This window comes from Kogia breviceps, chromosome 8 (assembly GCF_026419965.1).
Source record: "Kogia breviceps isolate mKogBre1 chromosome 8, mKogBre1 haplotype 1, whole genome shotgun sequence".
NCBI lineage: Eukaryota > Metazoa > Chordata > Mammalia > Artiodactyla > Physeteridae > Kogia > Kogia breviceps.
Genome location: NC_081317.1, coordinates 92,726,726 through 92,745,961, shown reverse-complemented (window position 1 = coordinate 92,745,961; position 19,236 = coordinate 92,726,726). Strand labels below are relative to the sequence as shown.

At 40.2% G+C, this 19,236-nt stretch overlaps 1 protein-coding gene across 3 annotated transcripts in view; it reads right to left on the bottom strand.

Annotated features, from left to right (window-relative positions):
- Positions 1-18,461, bottom strand: part of TGFBR1 (transforming growth factor beta receptor 1) — a 67,288-nt gene extending 48,827 nt beyond the window's left edge. For 2 of the 3 annotated variants that reach the window (XM_059071002.2, XM_059071003.2), the window contains exon 1: positions 18,289-18,461. In XM_059071002.2, the coding sequence (XP_058926985.1) occupies positions 18,289-18,373 (85 nt within the window). In that variant the 5' untranslated portion in view covers positions 18,374-18,461. The remainder of the gene's footprint in view (positions 1-18,288) is intronic. The other variant, XM_067039759.1, reaches the window with a different exon arrangement.
- Positions 18,462-19,236: the final 775 nt, after the last annotated feature.

The following is a 19,236-nucleotide window of genomic DNA, read 5'->3' as shown; positions in this document are numbered from 1 at the left end:
GACCCAGAAGGAATATAGCTTATAGATAAACTTGTACATGCGTAAAGTGGCTTACATATACTTACATAATAGGTTATTAATTTCCTAATCAGTTATACTAGACTGTAATCTTTCCTATGCATCTATCAATAGAACTGGTAAAATAATGGTACCACTATGAAATGGAAGATCATATAGCCACACACACACAAAAATACGATGTTTTCTATGTACTAATGTAGACCAACCTGAAGACATATTAAGTGAAAATCCATATAGTGCACAACACTATTTTTTTAATATAAATTTTATCTTTTTTAATTGGAGTATAATTGCTTTACGATGTTGTGTTAGTTTCTGCTGTATAGAGAAGTGAATCAGCTATGTGTATACATATATCCCCTCCCTCTTGGACCTCCCTCCCCCCCCATCCCACCCATCTAGGTCATCACAGAGATAGTAACATTTGTGCTAGAAAAAGGAAGGAAGGAAGAAGGAATGGAGGGAGGGAGGAAAATGCATACATATATTGGCTTGCAAATATTACAAAGTATCTCCCTGGAAGGATATAAAAGAAACAGGTAACATTGACTTCCAAGGAAGGGAACTGGGTACCCAGAAGATAGGAGTGGAAGGAGACTTTTCACTATAAACCCATTTGTACTTTTTGAATTTTGAACAATGTGACTGTATTATATCTATTCAAAGTTATAAAAAATGTTTAATATGCCCCTCTGTGCTCCATCCCTCTTCCTTATCTTGTCTTCAAAACTCCAACTCAGGATATTTAACCCTAAGGAGTACAGCCACTTCATGTCAATTTCAAACTGTTCTTGAAAATAATGTGCAAAGATATATAGTAAGAGCCTTTAAAAAGTCTATATCTTTTAATTCATTAATTGTACTTCCTAAAATTTAGTCTAAGGAAACAATAGATGATAGCAAAGATATAAGCACACAGATGTTTGTTATAGCATTTTATGGTTGAAAACAACCTATATGAGTGACAACAGGGCAATGACAGAATAAATTATGATACAATTGTAAGTGGTACACTATATAGCCATTAAAGCTGATACTTTATAGAAGTATGGTTAAGGACAAAGGAATGATCTTACTATTAAAGCTGTATACAAAGTGATTATAATTCCATTCCTATCAGGTGATCTTCTTGTTTTTGTTCCACTGCAATGAGTTGAGGGGGTATGTTAATATACAGAGCAGATGTGTGCACTCTGCCTCACCCTAGCCCATGAAAAAAATGGACAAACTTGTATTTACGATGGTGAGTGCTAAAAAATAAATAAATGAATTTCTTATTTTCCCCAATCTAAACACACTTTTATACAGTTTCTCACTGGATTCTGTGTTGACTAGTGGGTATTACAAGAGAACAGTAGTTCATTTCATTCTTTCATGAAATTCAGAGACCAAAAAAACAAACAAACAAACAAACAAGTTCAAATCCTATCTCTTCCAATAAGCCTCTAAGTAATTCTGAGGAAGTTGTTTAACTTTTGGAGCCCGTTTCCTAAATGTATAACAATAGCAATCTCAGAAGGTTTGAGGGTTAAATGAGATAACAGAAGATTTAGTAACAGTGCCTAGCACATAATAAAATGCTCAAAAATTCATTTATGCACTCATTCAACAAGTATTTTTAACACCTACAATGTGCCAGTTCCTGTTCTAGATGCTGGACAGAGAATCAAAACAAACCTTTATACAGCTCTAGGAGGCAACACTGACACAATATAATGTAAACATGTGCACATACAGCACTGAGCGAGCACTCATGGTAGCTATTTCTGTCTCCATTCACAAATATCCATACAGAGTTTTTCAGCAATGTGACTGCTTGAACAGGGTTAACCCAAGAACTTCACTCTTGTAGCATGTGAGAGATACCTACAGGGAAGTACGTTTTCAGTTCCAACCCACATTAACAAAGTGTTGGGACATATCCAGTATACACATTTATATGTAATACCCCCTAATGATAAAGAATTATAATTCATTAACCATAAATTGTTCACGCTGGAAGGCAACTGATAATTACCTGATCCTAACCCTTTATTTTATAGATGAGTAAACAGGAGTGCCCTACGAGTTATACCAATGTAATCTAGATTTATTCTAAAAGCACAAAAAGAAAAAAAGGATTATTAGATAATCTAGGGTGATCTCCCCCAAGTAGAACAAGACAAAGGATTCAACCCTTTCTCTCTGGAAAGCAAGAGTGGCTGTAGGAGACATTGTGAGTTGGTTGCATACATACCAAGATACGGTGATGAACCTAAATGAAAGTAGCATATCATTCTGGACTAGGGGAGTGAGGTATGAAACAGAACTGTGGTAAGAGAAGGAAGTGGTAACCACCCACCAGCTGCCTTTGAATTAAGGGCAGAGGAGAGTTAAACCTCAGCCAACAAACAGCAAAAGACCTACTAGAGCCATAGTTGAAGATATGAGGCGAAGGCCTGTGTAGTTAGTAATTTTAGAAGCAGAGAATAAGGCCTGAACACCTTTTACCAGAAAAGAACACTGTGTTGTCATCTGTGAAGTAAGAAAGAACACACCTCTAGGAAAACAGATGATTAGGATGAGACTCCTACTCTCAAGGAGCTCACAATGCAATGTGGAGAACAAACATGCAACTGATAAAGGGTAATATGGACAAAGTGCAGAGGCAGCACAGAAATGGGAGACTTATCTCAAAGATGACATCTCAACTGAAGCTTACGGAAGGCTAAAAAAGGAAAGGAGGTCATTCGAGGGCGGTGATATACAAAGATATTGTATGTAGACTCAGGAATAAGAGAGTTAGGCAGTTTAGGAAAATGTGAATAGATCATATAAACTAAAATACAGATAAAATTCAACACCTATTCAAGATAAAGCAAACTCACTATACAAAGAAGTAATCGCCTTTTCTTAAACTAGCAACAAATAGAAAACACAAATTATAAAATATTATCATTCACAAAAGCATCCCCCAAAATCAAATATCTAGGAATAAATCTAACAAACAACATGTAAGACCTTTACAGTGAAAGTTTCAAAACAATACTTGATAGACATTATGAAAAATATAAAATAAAATGTATTTATCTATAAATGGAGAAACATGCCAGCCTCCTCACTGGATGGTTCAATACTGTAAAAATGTCAATATTCTGCAAAGTGATCTGTACATTCAACAAAATCAAATCAAAATCCTACAGGTTGGGGTGTGTGTGTGTGTGTGTGTGTGTGTGTGTGTGTGTGTGTGTGTGTGTGTGTGTGTGTGTGTGAACTGACAAGGTGATTCTAAAATTTATGTGGAAAAACATCCCAAGAACAGCCAAAGCAATTTTCAAAAACAATGCTTTTAGAAAACCTAACTACTAGATATCAAGACCCATTATAACATTATAATACTAAGACAGTGTGGTATTGACACAATGGCAAACAGACCAATGAAATAGAATAGAGATTCCAGAAACAGACTCACATATACAACTACTTGATTTATAGTACAGGTGACAGACAACACAGTGTACTACAAAAAGGAAGGCATTACCAGCAAATAGTACTGGGTCAACTGGGCATACATATTTTTTAAATGAAAAAAAAAAAAAATCTCGTACCATAATCAAAAATCAACTCCAAATGGACTGTGCATCTCAAAGTGAAAGGTAAAACAAGAAGTCTTTTAGATGAAAACACAGAAAAACATTTTCAAGACACTGAATCCAGAAATATTAATCAAATAGCATTCAAAAAGCACTAACCTTAAAGAGAAAAAAACTGAAATTGGACTACATTAAAATACATTACAGTTCAACAAAAAGACACCATTCTCCTATGCCATTTTTCTATTCATGTCTTTCTGTTTTAGATTTACCAAATATTTGTCTATTTTAATAATGTGTTTACAAAGAACTGATTTGGGGTTCTATGTATCATATTTGTTTTTCTTAATTTTTTTCTAAATCCTTATTTTTTTTGTATTTACTTGTCTATAGCTTGATTTTGAATCTTCTTACTTTCAGATTTTCCTTTGGGTACTCCTTCAGCAAAAGTCCCACTAGGTTTGATATACTCTTATTCATTTCTAAATGGCTTGTAATTTATAATTGTAACTTCTTCTTTAACCTGAGGATTATTTAGAAGAATAATCTTACATTACCAAGTAGATACATTTTTTATTTTGGTTTTTTTTTGGTTGTTGTTAATTTTTAACCTGACCTTTCTTTATAGACTTCCAAATCATCAATTTCCTGGAAAATTGCAGAATTATTTTGCAAAAATATTATGATTATGAAATTGGAATACATTATTTATTATTATGTTATTCAAGCACTGCTTTCTTAATCTACAGTGAAATTATCAATGCCTTCTTGTATTTTTAACAATTCTGGCCTTACATATTTTGACAATATTTTATTAGTTGCATAAAGATTCATGACATATCTTAAGAGATGGTACCTCTTATCAAAATAAAATATTAATACATCTCTTTCTTCCCTTTAATGCTATTGTAGTTTGAATTTTATTTTGTCAGGTACTAATCTTATCATACCTACTTTTTTTTTTGGTCAGATTTGCCTTTTTCTATTCCACTCTTTCAACCTTTGATGTCACTTTAAGTGTCTCTTGAAAAACTTTGTTAGATTGCAGGCCTCTGTGTCTGTATTAATCCTATCTAAGAATCTGTCTTTTCAACAGGGGAATTCAATCCTTCATATTTACTAAGCATTCATAGATGTATAACTGCCATATATTTACCATTAATTTTTTTAACTTAGATTTATTTTGATCAAAGTTGTATATGTATAGAGTTTAAGGTGTCAAATAGTTCTACAAGACTGTTACCAAAAAAAAAAAAAAAAAAGGTAACAACTCCTGAACACTGAACAATCAACCCTTTCTATTTCCTGCTCCACAGAAGCAATCACATTTTCTACTCTTAATTGAGTCTCTTGGTATTTAGCTTTATGTCATTCCCACCCCTTTGCAAAACAAAGGAAAAAATAACAGAATTTAGCCAAAAGAGAGATGATAGATACTGTTAGAAATCTGAGACTTGGTGAACCACAACTTACACAGGCTATAACCTTCTTGCCTTCCCTAGTCTGAAATGGTCATATCCCTTGTCAAATAAAATGTCAAAGAAAGCAGTTCAATTCTAGTTACAGTCTCCTAGAGAAACCTGAACTAAACCAAGCAAGGACAGAAAAGCCCACTCAAAATGAGAGGCTTTTATAATAGTTATATTGTTACAATATTTCTAACCTTTGAATCCATGGCCTCCCTTGGGGTATGAGGATGCAAGCAGCTAGAGTTGTCTGAACTCCTTTGAGGAACACTTACCCTTTTAAGACTAAACTATGTGTATATAAAAACTGGAGCTTGGGGATGTTCTGTAATCAACCTAAAAGTTTTCAGACCTCAAAATCTAGATGTCCCAAGACTTACATTAGGAATTCAGCTTTCAAATTACTAGTACCATTTTGGTTACTGAAGAAGGCCTCTAGCAGGGGGTTGGTTAGAGTCTGCTAAGGCTTGATGTTACTTATCCTTTGGAGAATAGAAGATACAGCACAGAATTATGTTGTACAGAATTATGCAGCATGTGTATATGGCGGCACAGAGTTATGATGTCTATACATAAGTTAATAGTTATTAGGCCCTAGCTATGGTTTATAGTGGTTCATAGATGATTATACTCAGTTGCTCCATGAGACTTTTTTTTCCCTGTTCCAGGATCTCTAAGCTAAATTAGATGCAAGGACCCAATTGCTTAGAGCAGCTATTTCCTTAGGGCATACCATCTGTTTGCAATGCACAGCTAATTCTGCATCTGCTGACCCTTGAAGAGTACCCCCTAAGGTTTCTGCCTGAGTCCTAAAACCCAATTTATTGAAACTCCCTCCTTCGCCTTCTCCCATCATAAGGCAAGGGTAGGCTGGATCTGACAAAACTTAAGTGATATATGAGAAAGGGTAGAAAGGCCCCAGCTAAAAGATTATTTATGTGGCCATGTTTTTGTTTTTGTTTTGTTTTTAAAGGATAAGGTGAAAGAAACAATTGTGATCTTGGAGAGAAAGATTATATAAGAACAGAAATACTCAAGATTATAAATGCATTAAAAGTAAGAAGGAAAATAAAAGTAAAATTTACCATGGAAAGGGAGAAAGCAAAACAATAGAAAGAAAAAAAATAGAGCCTTTGTTCATAGGAAAGTCATCTATAGTGCTAATTGTGTTAATTGGCTTGTTTGTTGGTGAGTAGGGAATTTCAAATCTGCAATGCACAACTATCACTTGTAATTTTAAAAAAGGATAGAGACGGCTTCCCTGGTGGCGCAGTGGTTGGGAGTCCGCCTGCCGATGCAGGGGACATGGGTTCGTGCCCCGGTCCGGGAGGATCCCACGTGCCGCGGAGCAGCTGGTCCTGTGAGCCATGGCCGCCGGGCCTGCGCGTCCGGAGCCTGTGCTCCGCCACGGGAGAGGCCGCAGCAGTGAGAGGCACGCGTACCGCAAAAATAAAAAATAATAATAATAAAAAAGGATAGAGAAAAGAAAGAAAAGGACAGAAAAACTTGAAACAGACCTATGGTTCTCAATCCCTGGAGACTGTCAAGGAAAGGGCCTAGAATGTGCATGCCAGAGGGCTCTGGACCGCCCCCCCCCCCCCCGTTGTTTCATTTCCTTTGGCTGTAGCAAGTACCGCTGGTTGGTCTGTGTTCAGAGAAATCAGTAATAGAAACATATCTGGAGTGAGGAGATGGTATAGATTGTTTTTAGTCCCCCCTCCAACATTATATTATGAACGTTTTCAAACATTCAGAAAAATTGACAAAACTGTGAACACCTCTATAGCCACCATTTAAATTCCGTAACTGCTACTATTTTGCTATATTGACTTTATCATTATGTATCCATCTATGCATCCATCTGTTAAGGGTCTGATTTGATAGTATTTAAAGAAATCTTCCACAAAGTTAGGCGACTTTTAAAAAATCATTCTCCCTAATGGAGGCTTGAGTCAGAAAAGGGATGCTAAATAAAATTGTGAGGAGGGAGTGGATTCCTGTTCAGTCATTAGCTGAATTATTATTCTGAAATTATCCTGCTTATCCTGAAATACCACATAATGTCTGAGCCCCAGTTTCTTCACTTATAAAGTTAAGACAAAATGATAATCATGGTCTCATGGTCCTTTCTAGTCTAAAAATTCTATGATTCTATAAAAAACAATGTTCTTAATAACTATCATTTACTTCATGTTTTCTGTGTGCCAGGAAGTATGCTCCAAGTTTAGGAGCATAAACTCATTTAATCTTCACAGGTTCCTTAAAATTTCTGATACCACACTCATGAAAACTGTCACCTGTTTTAGCAGCATGTGGCCAGCCTGACCTATTTCCAGTTGCACTTCCTCTCCACATGCTCAGTGCTCTTTACTAGCATCAACTATACACTTCTCTGGTGGAACCAGCTGGAACCAGCAATCAGAAATTAGCTTTCCTCATTGAGAAACGAGCAAACTCTAGCCCCTGGTCTGTAATTTTTTCCCCAAATGTGAAATGAGATAAAATAGCTAAAACTACTTTAACTTGTTTATTTTGGTAAAATAATTACATATAATTATTGTTGAAGGAAATCTACAATACACAATCTTGGTGTTTTTATTCAAATCTGTTGTACACTGAATAACAAAATTAAAATGTCAGTTTTTCAATTGGAGAAAGTACTCAAATCAATAGCCATGTGCTAAACAAAGAGACTCAATTAGAGCACATTATAGTTTGGTTTGGGAATGAATACATCAAGAAAAAAAAAAGCCCTATACACATATTGTGTGTGTGTGTGTGTGTGTGTGTGTGTGTGTGTGTGTGTGTGTGTGTGTGAGTGAGTGAGAGAGAGAGAGAGAGAGAGAGAGAGAGAGACAGTAAGAGTTTGTGTGTTTGTATAAATGAAAAGCCACCGTTACTGCTTTAACTCTATATTCCTCTTCAGGTTTATCTCCTCTATGTTCAGTGCTCCCAAATATGTGTATTAGTCCTTATTTCTAGTAAAAAAAAAAAAATTGTCTTTGCTTTGTTCCATGAGAGCTATTTATTTCCATACATATTTAAAGATCTTATATTGTAGAAATGTAACAGGGTGCCTGCACAAGGTGTCCTAGAACTATAAATATACACTATTATGCAATCAGTGAGGTTCACACCTCGGAAATTTAGATGGAATGGTTATCCTGAAGCAAGTGAACAAAAATAAGGAGGTTCAGCCTGTTGATTAGAACAAGGAAACACTGGAACAGGCTTAAAGTAACTCTGCAACTGCAGAATACGCAAGGCAAGTGAATTCACTCAAGTCATGGAGAGTGATAAACCCAAATTCTTCATTTTTTTCCCAATGCCCCTTATACAAAGACTTCTATAATAGATTCTGCTCAAGAATCTATTATAATCTCCCTGCTCAAGCAGGGAGAAACTTGTTTTCCCCAGTGAAATAAGCATGTCTCTAACCAAAGAATGTCCTTTATGGTAACATACGTGGGTATCTTTTATATGAATATTGGGTTACTATACAACCAACATATATAGGGCCACGCTCTCTAGGTAAGTGCAGTCTCTCCTAAAGGAAGTCATCATTCCCATAATTCATCACCCAGAAAGGAGGCAGCTCTTCAAACAGGAAACCCAAGCAAAAACACTCTCTGGACCTTGCTGAATTGGGCCTGCGGAAAAAGAAGTAGATGTCTGGCTCAGTTCACTTTGGTGGCAGTACTCAGACTCTGTCTGCCAAATGGAGACAGGCCAAAAGATAAGGACCTGAAGATAGAATCTTTGTAAACCAGAATTAATAGTTTTATGTTGCTTTCTATCCATAGCTTTTAGGATAGCTTGATTTAAACATTCCACCCTTATATCAGCTGTTCCACTGGCATTAAAGTAAAACTAGTGTATCCTTAGAGTAGAGAATAAAAATGGTAGCAGCAGCACATTATTAAAGAGGAAGGCTGAGAACAAGAATCAGGGCTGCCAGGTCCTGGAACTCTCTTAACACTTGGAGATTCTCCCTGCATTGCAGTCTTCGTGTTTGGGGGCTCCATCTTATTAAGGAAGGTGGCAGCCTCCTCATGTGTTCTCAACAACAGGCAATGAGATCTATGCAAACTCTCAGGGTTCCCTTATTGCCCTCAACCCTAGAAAACTCAAAGCTAATTATTGTGCTCAACTACTAAAGCTTTCCTCAGGTAAAAGTTATAGCTAATTTTTCTCTTTCTTTTCCTCTCTTACTTATTGGTTCTTATCTTTCTGATCACTAGTTTTGGTTTTACTGCATATATTTTTATTTCAAGCGTCCTAAATTCTTTTATAGAAAATGGCCAGAGGACAAGCCAAGCACTGAATAAATTTTTCCCATACAATAAGATAAAGTTATAAAACAGTGCTCATCTTGAAGCCATGAATGCTAGGGAAGTTGAGAGCCTGTATGCTGGCTAAAAACAATGAGCAAGGAAGCCTGGACTACACCTGTAAGTACAGAATTCTGGGATAGAAGAAGAGCTTGGAGATAATCAATTCCATCCTCTCACCTAATGCAAGAAATGTGTTCTACAACTTCTTGGACAGAAGGCTCTGCCTCCCACCTCTGCCTGAATATTTCCAATGACAGGGAACATAACACCTTATAATGTTCCACTTCATGACAGCTCCCATTGATAGAAAGTCCTTTCTTACATTGAGTGAAATCTGCCTCTCAGTCTACCAATTAATCATAGTTCTTCATTACACAGACATGTATTTCCTCTTCCAAAAGGCATTCCTTCACTTATTTAAATGTATAAGTCTCATTTATTGAATATTTATCAGTATCAGGCTATGTGCTAGGTACTCTATAAACACTACTATTGATACATATTATCTTCACAATCATCGTTTAAGTTAGGTGTTATCCTCCTGCGAAAAGTGAGTCCCAGAGAGACACACCGATTAGAATCTAATGCCAGACAAATATGTGGGGGCTCTTATACCTGTTCCCATAAAGATTTTATTACATTTCTGGCAACCAAGTCACATGATTTAAATGCCTTCAAAACTGGAAGGAAAACAAATAAGTTAGATCAATCCAAAGAGAAAAATAAAGATGGTCTAGAGATAGGTACAACTGCACCAGTGTTTGGTTCACGGAGAAAAACAGTAGCATGAAAAGCGTTGAACAATATTGCCATCAGGAAGCTCCAAGGGACAGTAAAGGTAACACCTATTAACATCACAACCGTGATGTGAAGCCAGTGGAGTAAATGCAGGCCTCAAACAAGAAACTCCCTCTTCTTGTACCTCAGCCAGGAACCAAAGCAGATTCCCAGGAAGTCAGTCATATTACTGCAGAGAAAGCAGCATAGCCTAAAGGCCAATTTCAGTAGAACCAGAAGTTCAAAAATGATTCTGAATATATACTTGTTTGGCTTGGGGCGGGGGGGTAACAAAACATGGACCTGCAACCGGGAGTGAAGAATCTAACAGTGAACTGAGCAAGCCTCCACATCTAAGCTAGGAATTCAGGATCAAAATAAATACTCCACTTAAGGTGGTTTGGGAGGCATGAGAATCCAGGAGAATGGGGTGGAAGGAAATACTGATAATCATTTCTCTGCCTAAGGTCCTCTCCCATTCCAACCATGTTCCAGTCTTACATTGTTGCTGCCTACTGAACCATTTCACTTGCCTATCCTACTTTCACCTCAAACTCAACATTCTCAAATCAGAATTCATTTCCCTTCAATCTTTCTCTCACCAAATTCCTTACTAGTTAAAGGCATTATCTAGGTATAAAAATCCTGGAGTCATTCTTTTTTTATTTCATGGAGTCCTTCTTAATTTTTGTACTCCACCTTTTTACAGTTAAGAGCCACTGCCATTGAACAAATATTTACTGAGTGCCTACGATGCACCAGGCACTTTCTTTGCTCTCTGGATACACTGATGAACAAAACAAAGATATAATTTTCATGAAGCTTATTATATCCTAGTAGTTAGAGAGAAACAATAAATATAGTAAATAAGTAAATATGATAAGTAAATACAGTATTCCAGAAGGTAGTGTTAAAAAAAGAAAGAGCAAAGCAAGATAATGACAATTACAAAAAGGGTGGTCAGGGTAAGCCTCTTTGAGAAAAAGGTGACATGTGAGCAAAGACACACAAGAGGTGAGGGAGGAAGCCAAGAGCCTGCAGGCAAGGCAACAGCCATGCAAAGGCACTACTACCAGCTCCTTCTATTTCTTTAAAATGTCACAGAGCCACCCATTCACTCCATTCCCAAGGCCATCATACCTACTCCAAAAACTTCTAGGTAGCCACCCTGCTCCATTTCCTCTGTGGTGCAGTTAAACATTCTTTTTCCTGATTTTCAAGGTTCATAATTCTCTGAGCTCACCCTTTAAATCATGAACTTCCATTCCTCCCCTTAAAATTTTTGAAACTTACATGGCTCCTTCTTCACTCACATCACATCATCCTCCCCTACCTAGGAGTACTTGCCCTCTGCCCCTCATCCTCTCTAAACCCTACCTGTTCTGCAAGGCACAAGATCAAGTCTTATAACCTCTAGAGAGCAGTCCCGGTGGTTGCTATTATTGAATCTGTATTCATATTTCCCCAGCATCATACTCCTTGAAAGCAAGTGTGCGTCTTTTTCTATACCTCCCACTGAGTTGACCATTACTAAATATTTGTTAAGATTAAATGAGCTATTTCTTCTACAAGCCAAAGCTCTGCCACCTTAAAAACATATTTATTAGCTTTGATAAACTATTGAGACAGAATGATTAAAGAATGATTACATTATACAAAAAAATGCAAAGGGGACAGAATAAGCCAAAATGTTAACGATGGACAATGATAGCTTTTTTCTCTTCTCTGATTCAAATTTACAGGTCTATGCCTATGTTAATTTGAGAAGCAGAGAGTTTGCTATGAATATAAATAAATCAAAACAAATAGTGAGGGATCAACCATCATTAGAAGCATTGGAGAGATTCAAATTACCTAAAAATATAACGTCAAAGAAAGACTGAAAGCATCTGAGTAAGCTGCAGTTGCAAAGAGGCAAACTGTAATACAGACAAGCTGAAGCATATTCTCATGGTGAAGGAAAGAAGGAAGGAAAGAAGGGAGGGAGGGAGGGAGAGAGGAAGGAAGAAAACCTTCCTGACAAAATGACCATTATAAGATATTTACTGTGTATGAAAGCATCATGATGTAGAGGAAAGAGTACACACTCTGCAAAGGTTAAACACAGGCTCCACCATTCATTAACATCATGACCTCAGTTTCCTGGTCTGTAAAATGGAAACACAGAAGCTCTTCTATTTACAAACTTTCATAGGAACAACTAAGTTCCAATCTGAGCAAAATCCTGACAACTCTGCCTACCCAGGCTGATGGAGTTAATAGCAATGTGCAATCATTTGAGTCTCAGTGGTTGGACTACTGTTAGTCACACTATCTGTTCCATCTGAAGCAGTGTCTTCCTTTTACAAATGTATTTATGATTAAAATATGAATGACAAAATATTAACATCTTTAGATAACGTTTAAGAGAGGTGAAAAGAATCCTGGGCTAAAACCAATGTTATCAAAATCTACCGTTATCTCCTAGGCACTGGTCACTGGACCTGGGAACAAACGGACTTAAAAAGAGTCTTTTGGAAATTAACTGGTACAAAAGTAAGAAGCTTTTGTACTATTACACAACTATCATCCAAGGTTGGTTATGCGAATTAAATGAGACAAGGCAGGTAGAATTCCTAGCACATTCTTAAAATATATTCCTTTCAGATTGATAAAATGATGCAAGGACCACTGAACCTTCACAGAAATGCCAAAGCAACCTGTGTGTATATCCTGCAAGTCATATTATTTTTGTTATAAATCATTCTATATAATGTATATTGCTCTCAGATTGCCAAAATGAGGGAGCAGCTTTACAAAAGGCCAGATCTGATCTATAAAACTGGACCCATGCAACCAATCAGACTTACTCCACTAGTGTTTGAGAAAGTGTCTAAGGCAAAAAGCCTCCGAGTCAATCAATCATTAAGTTCACATATAAAAAGGGTAACCATAAGAAACTTACTTGCAGTTTTGGACTAAAACTGTACAGCTAAACCTGGATCTAATTCAGCGTAGCAGCAAATCTTTATGTTTATGGAAACTGCTTAGATTTGATATTGAGAAAATTACATTAAGTAATGCATTAAATATTATCCTAAGTATTGCAGTTAGGCTGGGTCAAGACAGACTACAAATTTTGAGAAGATTCCAAAAGTTTTCTTGAGCCAGTTCTATGGAACAAGACATGAAAATTCCTGAGAAACATGCCAGCATCTGCTGTCAATTCCATAACCAGGAAGCAAAGATGTGACCCAATCACATGGTATCAAACCAGGGTCCATATGTTCAGAAAAAGTTGCATTATGCAAGCCATGACCAAGAAAGAACAAAAAGCATGAGGTTTTTTGACATGTGCAGGGGATTCTGTGGTTTGAAAAGACATGTTCTCGTATCAAAAGGGCCATACATAGGATACCGGCGTTTTCAAAACCCACTTCATTAGACATGAACATATCTGATACAACTGTACTGAAGAATAGTATTGAGTTCAGGCAACTGTTTCAATTAGGCCTAGGAGAAGCTGTCAACAAAAGTCTTCACAGAAGCATCCTTCCCCACAAGAACAAGATTTATCTCCTTCTTCATTATTTTGAACATGTCAGTTCCCCATTTCTTTTTTTAAAATTTATTTATTTATTTATTTTTGGCTGTGTTGGGTCTTTGTTGCTGCGCAAGGGCTTTCTCTAATTGCTGTGAGCGGGGTCTACTCTTCATTGCGGTGCAAGGGCTTCTCGTTGAGGTGGCTTCTCTTGTTGAGGAGCTTGGGCTTCAGTAGTTGTGGCTCACGGCCTCTAGAGCGCAGGCTCAGTAGTTGTGGCGCACGGGCTTAGTTGCTCCACGTCATGTGGGATTCTCCTGGACCAGGGCTCAAACCCGTGTCCCCTTCATCGGCAGGTGGATTCTTAACCCCTGTGCCACCAGGGAAGTCCCTCCCCATTTAATTTCAACAACAAAGTAGATCATCTAAAATTCCTAACCATGTACTACAAGGCCTTTCAATTACATCCCACTTCAATTAAACCAAAATTTCTTCCAAACTACTATAAGCCTACTTTTCTCAATCAATAAGCACTACACCAGGCCCTTTTTTCAGCAGTGTAAAAAAGGTACTGACCTTCTCTTGAGGACTTTATAACCTATAATTATTCCCCCTCCCTCCCACTTTCAGAACTCACTTTTCTTAAGCTCTGTGAAATTCAAGGTAACTTCACTTAGGTAAGTCACTCCATTAACTCTGTTCCTTTCCCCTCCAAATCCTTCACATTTTAAACTGCCATATAGGACACAAGATCTAGAATCAGAAAAATCAAAGTTCCCGTCCTGGTTCTGCCCAACCCTGAGAAATTCACCTAACCTCTAGAGTTATGCTTTTCCATCTATAAACTCAGTGATTTATGACTTTCAACATCTGAATGCCTAGCGCTGGTGGGCATCCCATTATATTACTCTCCCTTACTCATCCCACTTAGAGTACCTTTCTGTTTCCAGTCACATATTAGAGAACTTTTAGAATTTGGGAAAAAATAATACTGGTTAATATATCCAAACCCCACATTTCAGAATAAGGAAATTAACTCTATAAAGAGTAACTTGCCAGCCACACAATAGAAGCTTTTGCTTCCTGCCCTAGGGGAGCTGGGAGACACAGCTTACAAAGAGAGAGCTTAACACTCACCAAATCCCCGTCTCTGCCCAACTGTATTCTAGCCACCCTTCAAAGTCAGTTTAAGTCCTAAAATGTCCAGGAAGCCTCCCCCAGTCACTTCAGTCTAGAATACTCACTTCCCTCTTTGAATATTGATGCCTCTCTGCAGGGGTGATATTAAAAGTATTAACAACTAGCACCCCAGTGGTACCAACCAATCAGAAAGGATGTCTAACCAATCAAAACACACGTGGCCCAGTGGGAATTGCTGGTTGAACATCAGCCCTCCTATTAATAACAATACAAAGTAGCAACCGCAAATGCCAATACAATTTTCTCATTTGATCTTCACAATCTCATAAACCAGACAAAGTAGGTATCATCCCCATTTTCTGCATATCTAGAAGTTGGGGCTAATAACCAAATCTAATAACCAACTGCTTCTTTTACCACATCACATGACTTTTCCTGATTGTACAAAGAATTCTCAATTAATGTTGTATAAACTGTACTTACATATAACAGTATAAACACTAAAGGAATACTCAAGTCAAACAGAATTAATTTAAACAACAAGCATTTAAGTGGAACAGAATATAAAACATAGTGCTAGGTTCTGAGACCATAAAAGAAATAAAAGTCATGATCCTTGCCCTCTGGGTACTTATAACATGTTCGAGAGTATTTTTAAGTAACAGTGCAACATGGTAGAAATAGACAACACAAAGTGTAAGTTCTATACAATTCAGGGAAATAAAGAGTTCACAAACTAAAGAAGTATAGGACGTCAGGACTGATAACTTCTCTCCTCACAATCCCAAAAGGGGCAAAATTAAATATGTAGTGAAAAGCCTGAAAAGTCAGGAGTGGGTGGAAAAATAGAAAACGCTGGAATCGAGGGTTTGCAGTAGTGGGATGTGAGATCTCTGGTTGGATACACAGAGATGGCCTAATCATAAGCCTCAAGTACTGCTCTAAGCACTGAATACAAACGGAAAATCTCGTAAACCCTTTGTGGGGATGGCTGAGGAAGATTAGCTTGGCAGCAGCCTATAAAAAAGCCTAGGTGAAAGAAACTAGAAAGCAAATGGATTTGAGGGATAACGGGCAGGACTAAACTGATGGCTGCATATAAAGAAAGAACAAAACATTCAAGAGGCATTAATGTAAAGAAGAGTTGGGTTTTAGTCATGTTTTGAAAGAAAAAGGTACTTAATGGCAGAAAGGAAGCATTCTCACACAGGATATATATGTAGACATAGTGATACTAAACTGTGTACCACGGACAAGGAACCAATTTCCCTAGAGAAATCTATGTTGGAGAGAGCAGAAGCTCGGCAGAGAAATAAAAAAACTGATACCCAGACAATAAGGAACAACTGCAAACTCTTAAAAAGGAAGTCAAATTATAAATTTTAAAAAGCATTTGCGCTTCTTCAGAATATACGAAAGGATGAATGGAAACATCAACATAATCAAGGAGAACAGGCAGACCAGTTGAGGTAGTCCAGACTTAGGCATAATAATAGCTCCTGGATCGGCTTTGTATTGTAGGCATGCCAGCGTAGTTGTAAACTCCTCCAGGGCATGGACTGAGCAATACTCTGTACATCTATTAAGTCCAACACTGAGGCTTGAATACACGAACACTTTGTGTGCTAAGCTAGGTGGAAAAGAGTGAACTATATTACTTGAGTTAATAGTGGTGTGGAAATGTTACTTATGCTTGATGCATAAGTATACTGATTCTCCCGCCTGTCCACACATTTATCTTGTCCACCTCCTCAGGCCAATGTCAAAAATCCATCGTTTCCTCTAATGTAGGCCCAGTGTGAGGGGACTCCAAGAATGTACTAGGAGTGGTTAGGGTTCGGCACTTCCACTGCAGGGGGCAAGGGTTCGATAGCTGGTTGGGGAATTTAGATACCGCTGCGCGGCGGGGCCAAAAAAAAAAAAGAATGTACTAGGAGTCAGAAGCCAACCTGTTTTTCTAATTGTGAGGACAAAAATCTAAAAGTGAATAATAAAGATCACTCATTAGAGGACTAAAAAAGAAAAATGGGCTATGCCAGACAGTGAGGTGTATATATTAAGGTGTATAGGTTTTGGAAACACTGAACCCTCAGTGTATTAACTCCAGCTCTTAGTAATTGAGTACTTACCCTCTCCACAGCTCAGTTTTCTCATCTATAAAATGGGGCAAATGCCACATAGCCCTAAGGGTTTAGTTGTGAGGATTAGATAATGTACTTTGGTGTACCGTATGCATCTACATCATAGTAAGCTCTTAAAAGACAGTAGCTATTAATAATAATTGGCACCCTAAGTCTTGAATTTTTTGTTTTAAAAACATTTGATGTTCAATTACAGACACAGAAACGTACTTTCACTTTATCTTAGTTGCTTACACTAAGGCTCTATATTTCAGTTTCTAGTACTATAACTTGGATGCTAACAAAGTTTTTCACTTCTCCTTCCGCGGGGTAGGTGACGACCACATACCCCGTCCTAATTTAATATTTTGGAAAACGTAGCAAACACTCCCTCGAAAACCAGCTACACAGACGACTGATTCAAACTACTGTCACTCAAGAAATGGAACATCTCTAGCGATGTTCCTTCGAGGAAATAAAAGCGTTTGATCAATTCAGAGTCATTTCCATTCAAACATTCCAAACCCCCGCAGAGTGAGCAAACGTTCAAGTTTCTACTACGAAAACAATCTGCAGCCTTCTGGTTACTGGACTCACTTCAACACTTCCCAAGAAGCACGAAAGAAGAAGCACTCCGCACATGTTAGTGCCTCCTTGTCCTCACACAAAGCTTCACAGTAGCTCCCCTTCCAAAGCCACCCCTGGCTGGAGAAGCGGCGCCTCTCGGCGGGGTCAGGCCGGCGCCAAAGGCCAGGGCGGCCCTGCTGACCCGGGGGTCTCTGCCACACATCCCCCCCTCCCACTGCTACGGGAGGCCCTGGAGGCTCAGAGCTCACACCCCGCCCTGGAACCCTCCTCGGACCCCAACCCCTCCCGGGCCCCCGGAGCCTGGAGCACCTACTCGTTCGGCGTGCGGTGCCCGGGACAACGCCACACAGCGCCCCGCGGGAAATGGGGAGCAGCCCCAGCTCTGCCGGTCCCGGCCAGCCTGACACCCTCCGGCCGTCGGCCCGCGCCCACTCGCTCCCCAGAGGGCAGCCCCCGACCCCGGACGGCTTCGCCCGACGCCACCTCCCCCGGAGAGCCGGCAGCCTGGGCGGCCGCGGGCTGCCGGGCAAGTCCACCCGCGCTCCGACCCACGCCCTAGCCCCGCCTCCGCTCCCCGCCCGCGGCTAGCGTGGCGGCGGCCAGAGCAGGAAAGCCCGGCCCCGGCCCAGGCGCCGCCACCTGCGCCCCCGGCCCCGCGCCATGTTTGAGAAAGGGAAGAAGCGAGCCAGAGGCCGGGCCCGGTCCGCGCGCCCCGAAGCCGCCCGCCAGTCCCGCCGCGCCGCCGCTCACCCGTCACCTCCGGGACCAGCGTTGCCGCCGTCGCCAGCACGAGGAGGAGCAGCCGGGGACGCGGAGCAGCGGCCGCCGCCTCCATGGTCCCGCCGCCACCGCCTGTGGCCCGGCCCGGCCCGGCAGCCGCCTCGCCTCAGCAAACCTCGCCTCGCCCCACCTCCCGCGCCGCCGCGGCGGCCTCGCTTCGGCCCTTTGTAACTGCTCCGGGCCGGCGCGTCCATTGGCTGCTGGGCTCCCGCCGGCCCCACCTCCCCGCCGTCTGCGAACAGCCGAGCGGGACCCAACCCAGAGCCCCGCCTACGGGCCCTCTGGGCAGCCAATCCAGAGCCGCGGGCGCCTGGCCGCTGGCCACGCCCGCAAACTCCGAGCTGGGGGGAACCCGCCAGACCCCTGCAGCTGTGGAAGCCGCTGGGAGTTCGGAGAAGCCCCGGTGGGAGCAGGGTCTAGCCAGCCCCGGTACTGCCTTGCCTCCAGCCACCGAGGGCACTGGGTGTGTCTGGGAAGATGGGTGTGTCTGGGTGTGAGTCGCTTTAGGAAAAAGGCTGTGGCCGCTCGACGCTCTTTTCTTCTAGCCTCTTTACTTCTCACCTAAGATCTGGTACTGAGCCTGATTCCCATTCACAGCCCTGCACCATCAATACCCCACACATTCACCCAGATCTTTAGTACCTTCAGGCAGGCTTCAACTTCCACTCCCCAGATCCTCGCCTCAACTTTCAACGCCCCCCGCCCCAAGATCCTACCTCAGTGCCTTTCAGATACGACCCAGTCTCCTGTTTCCTCCCACTGTCAGCGTCCACCCCCAAACCTAGATACCCCCCAAAAAAAAATTCTGAAGAAAGTCTCCAAATCCTGGCCTCAGACCTCAAATCCCGAGCTCAGACACGCCCCCGAACTGCCTCCCTCCCCTCTCCGGAACTCAGAGCAGAGCCAGACTGAACTCCA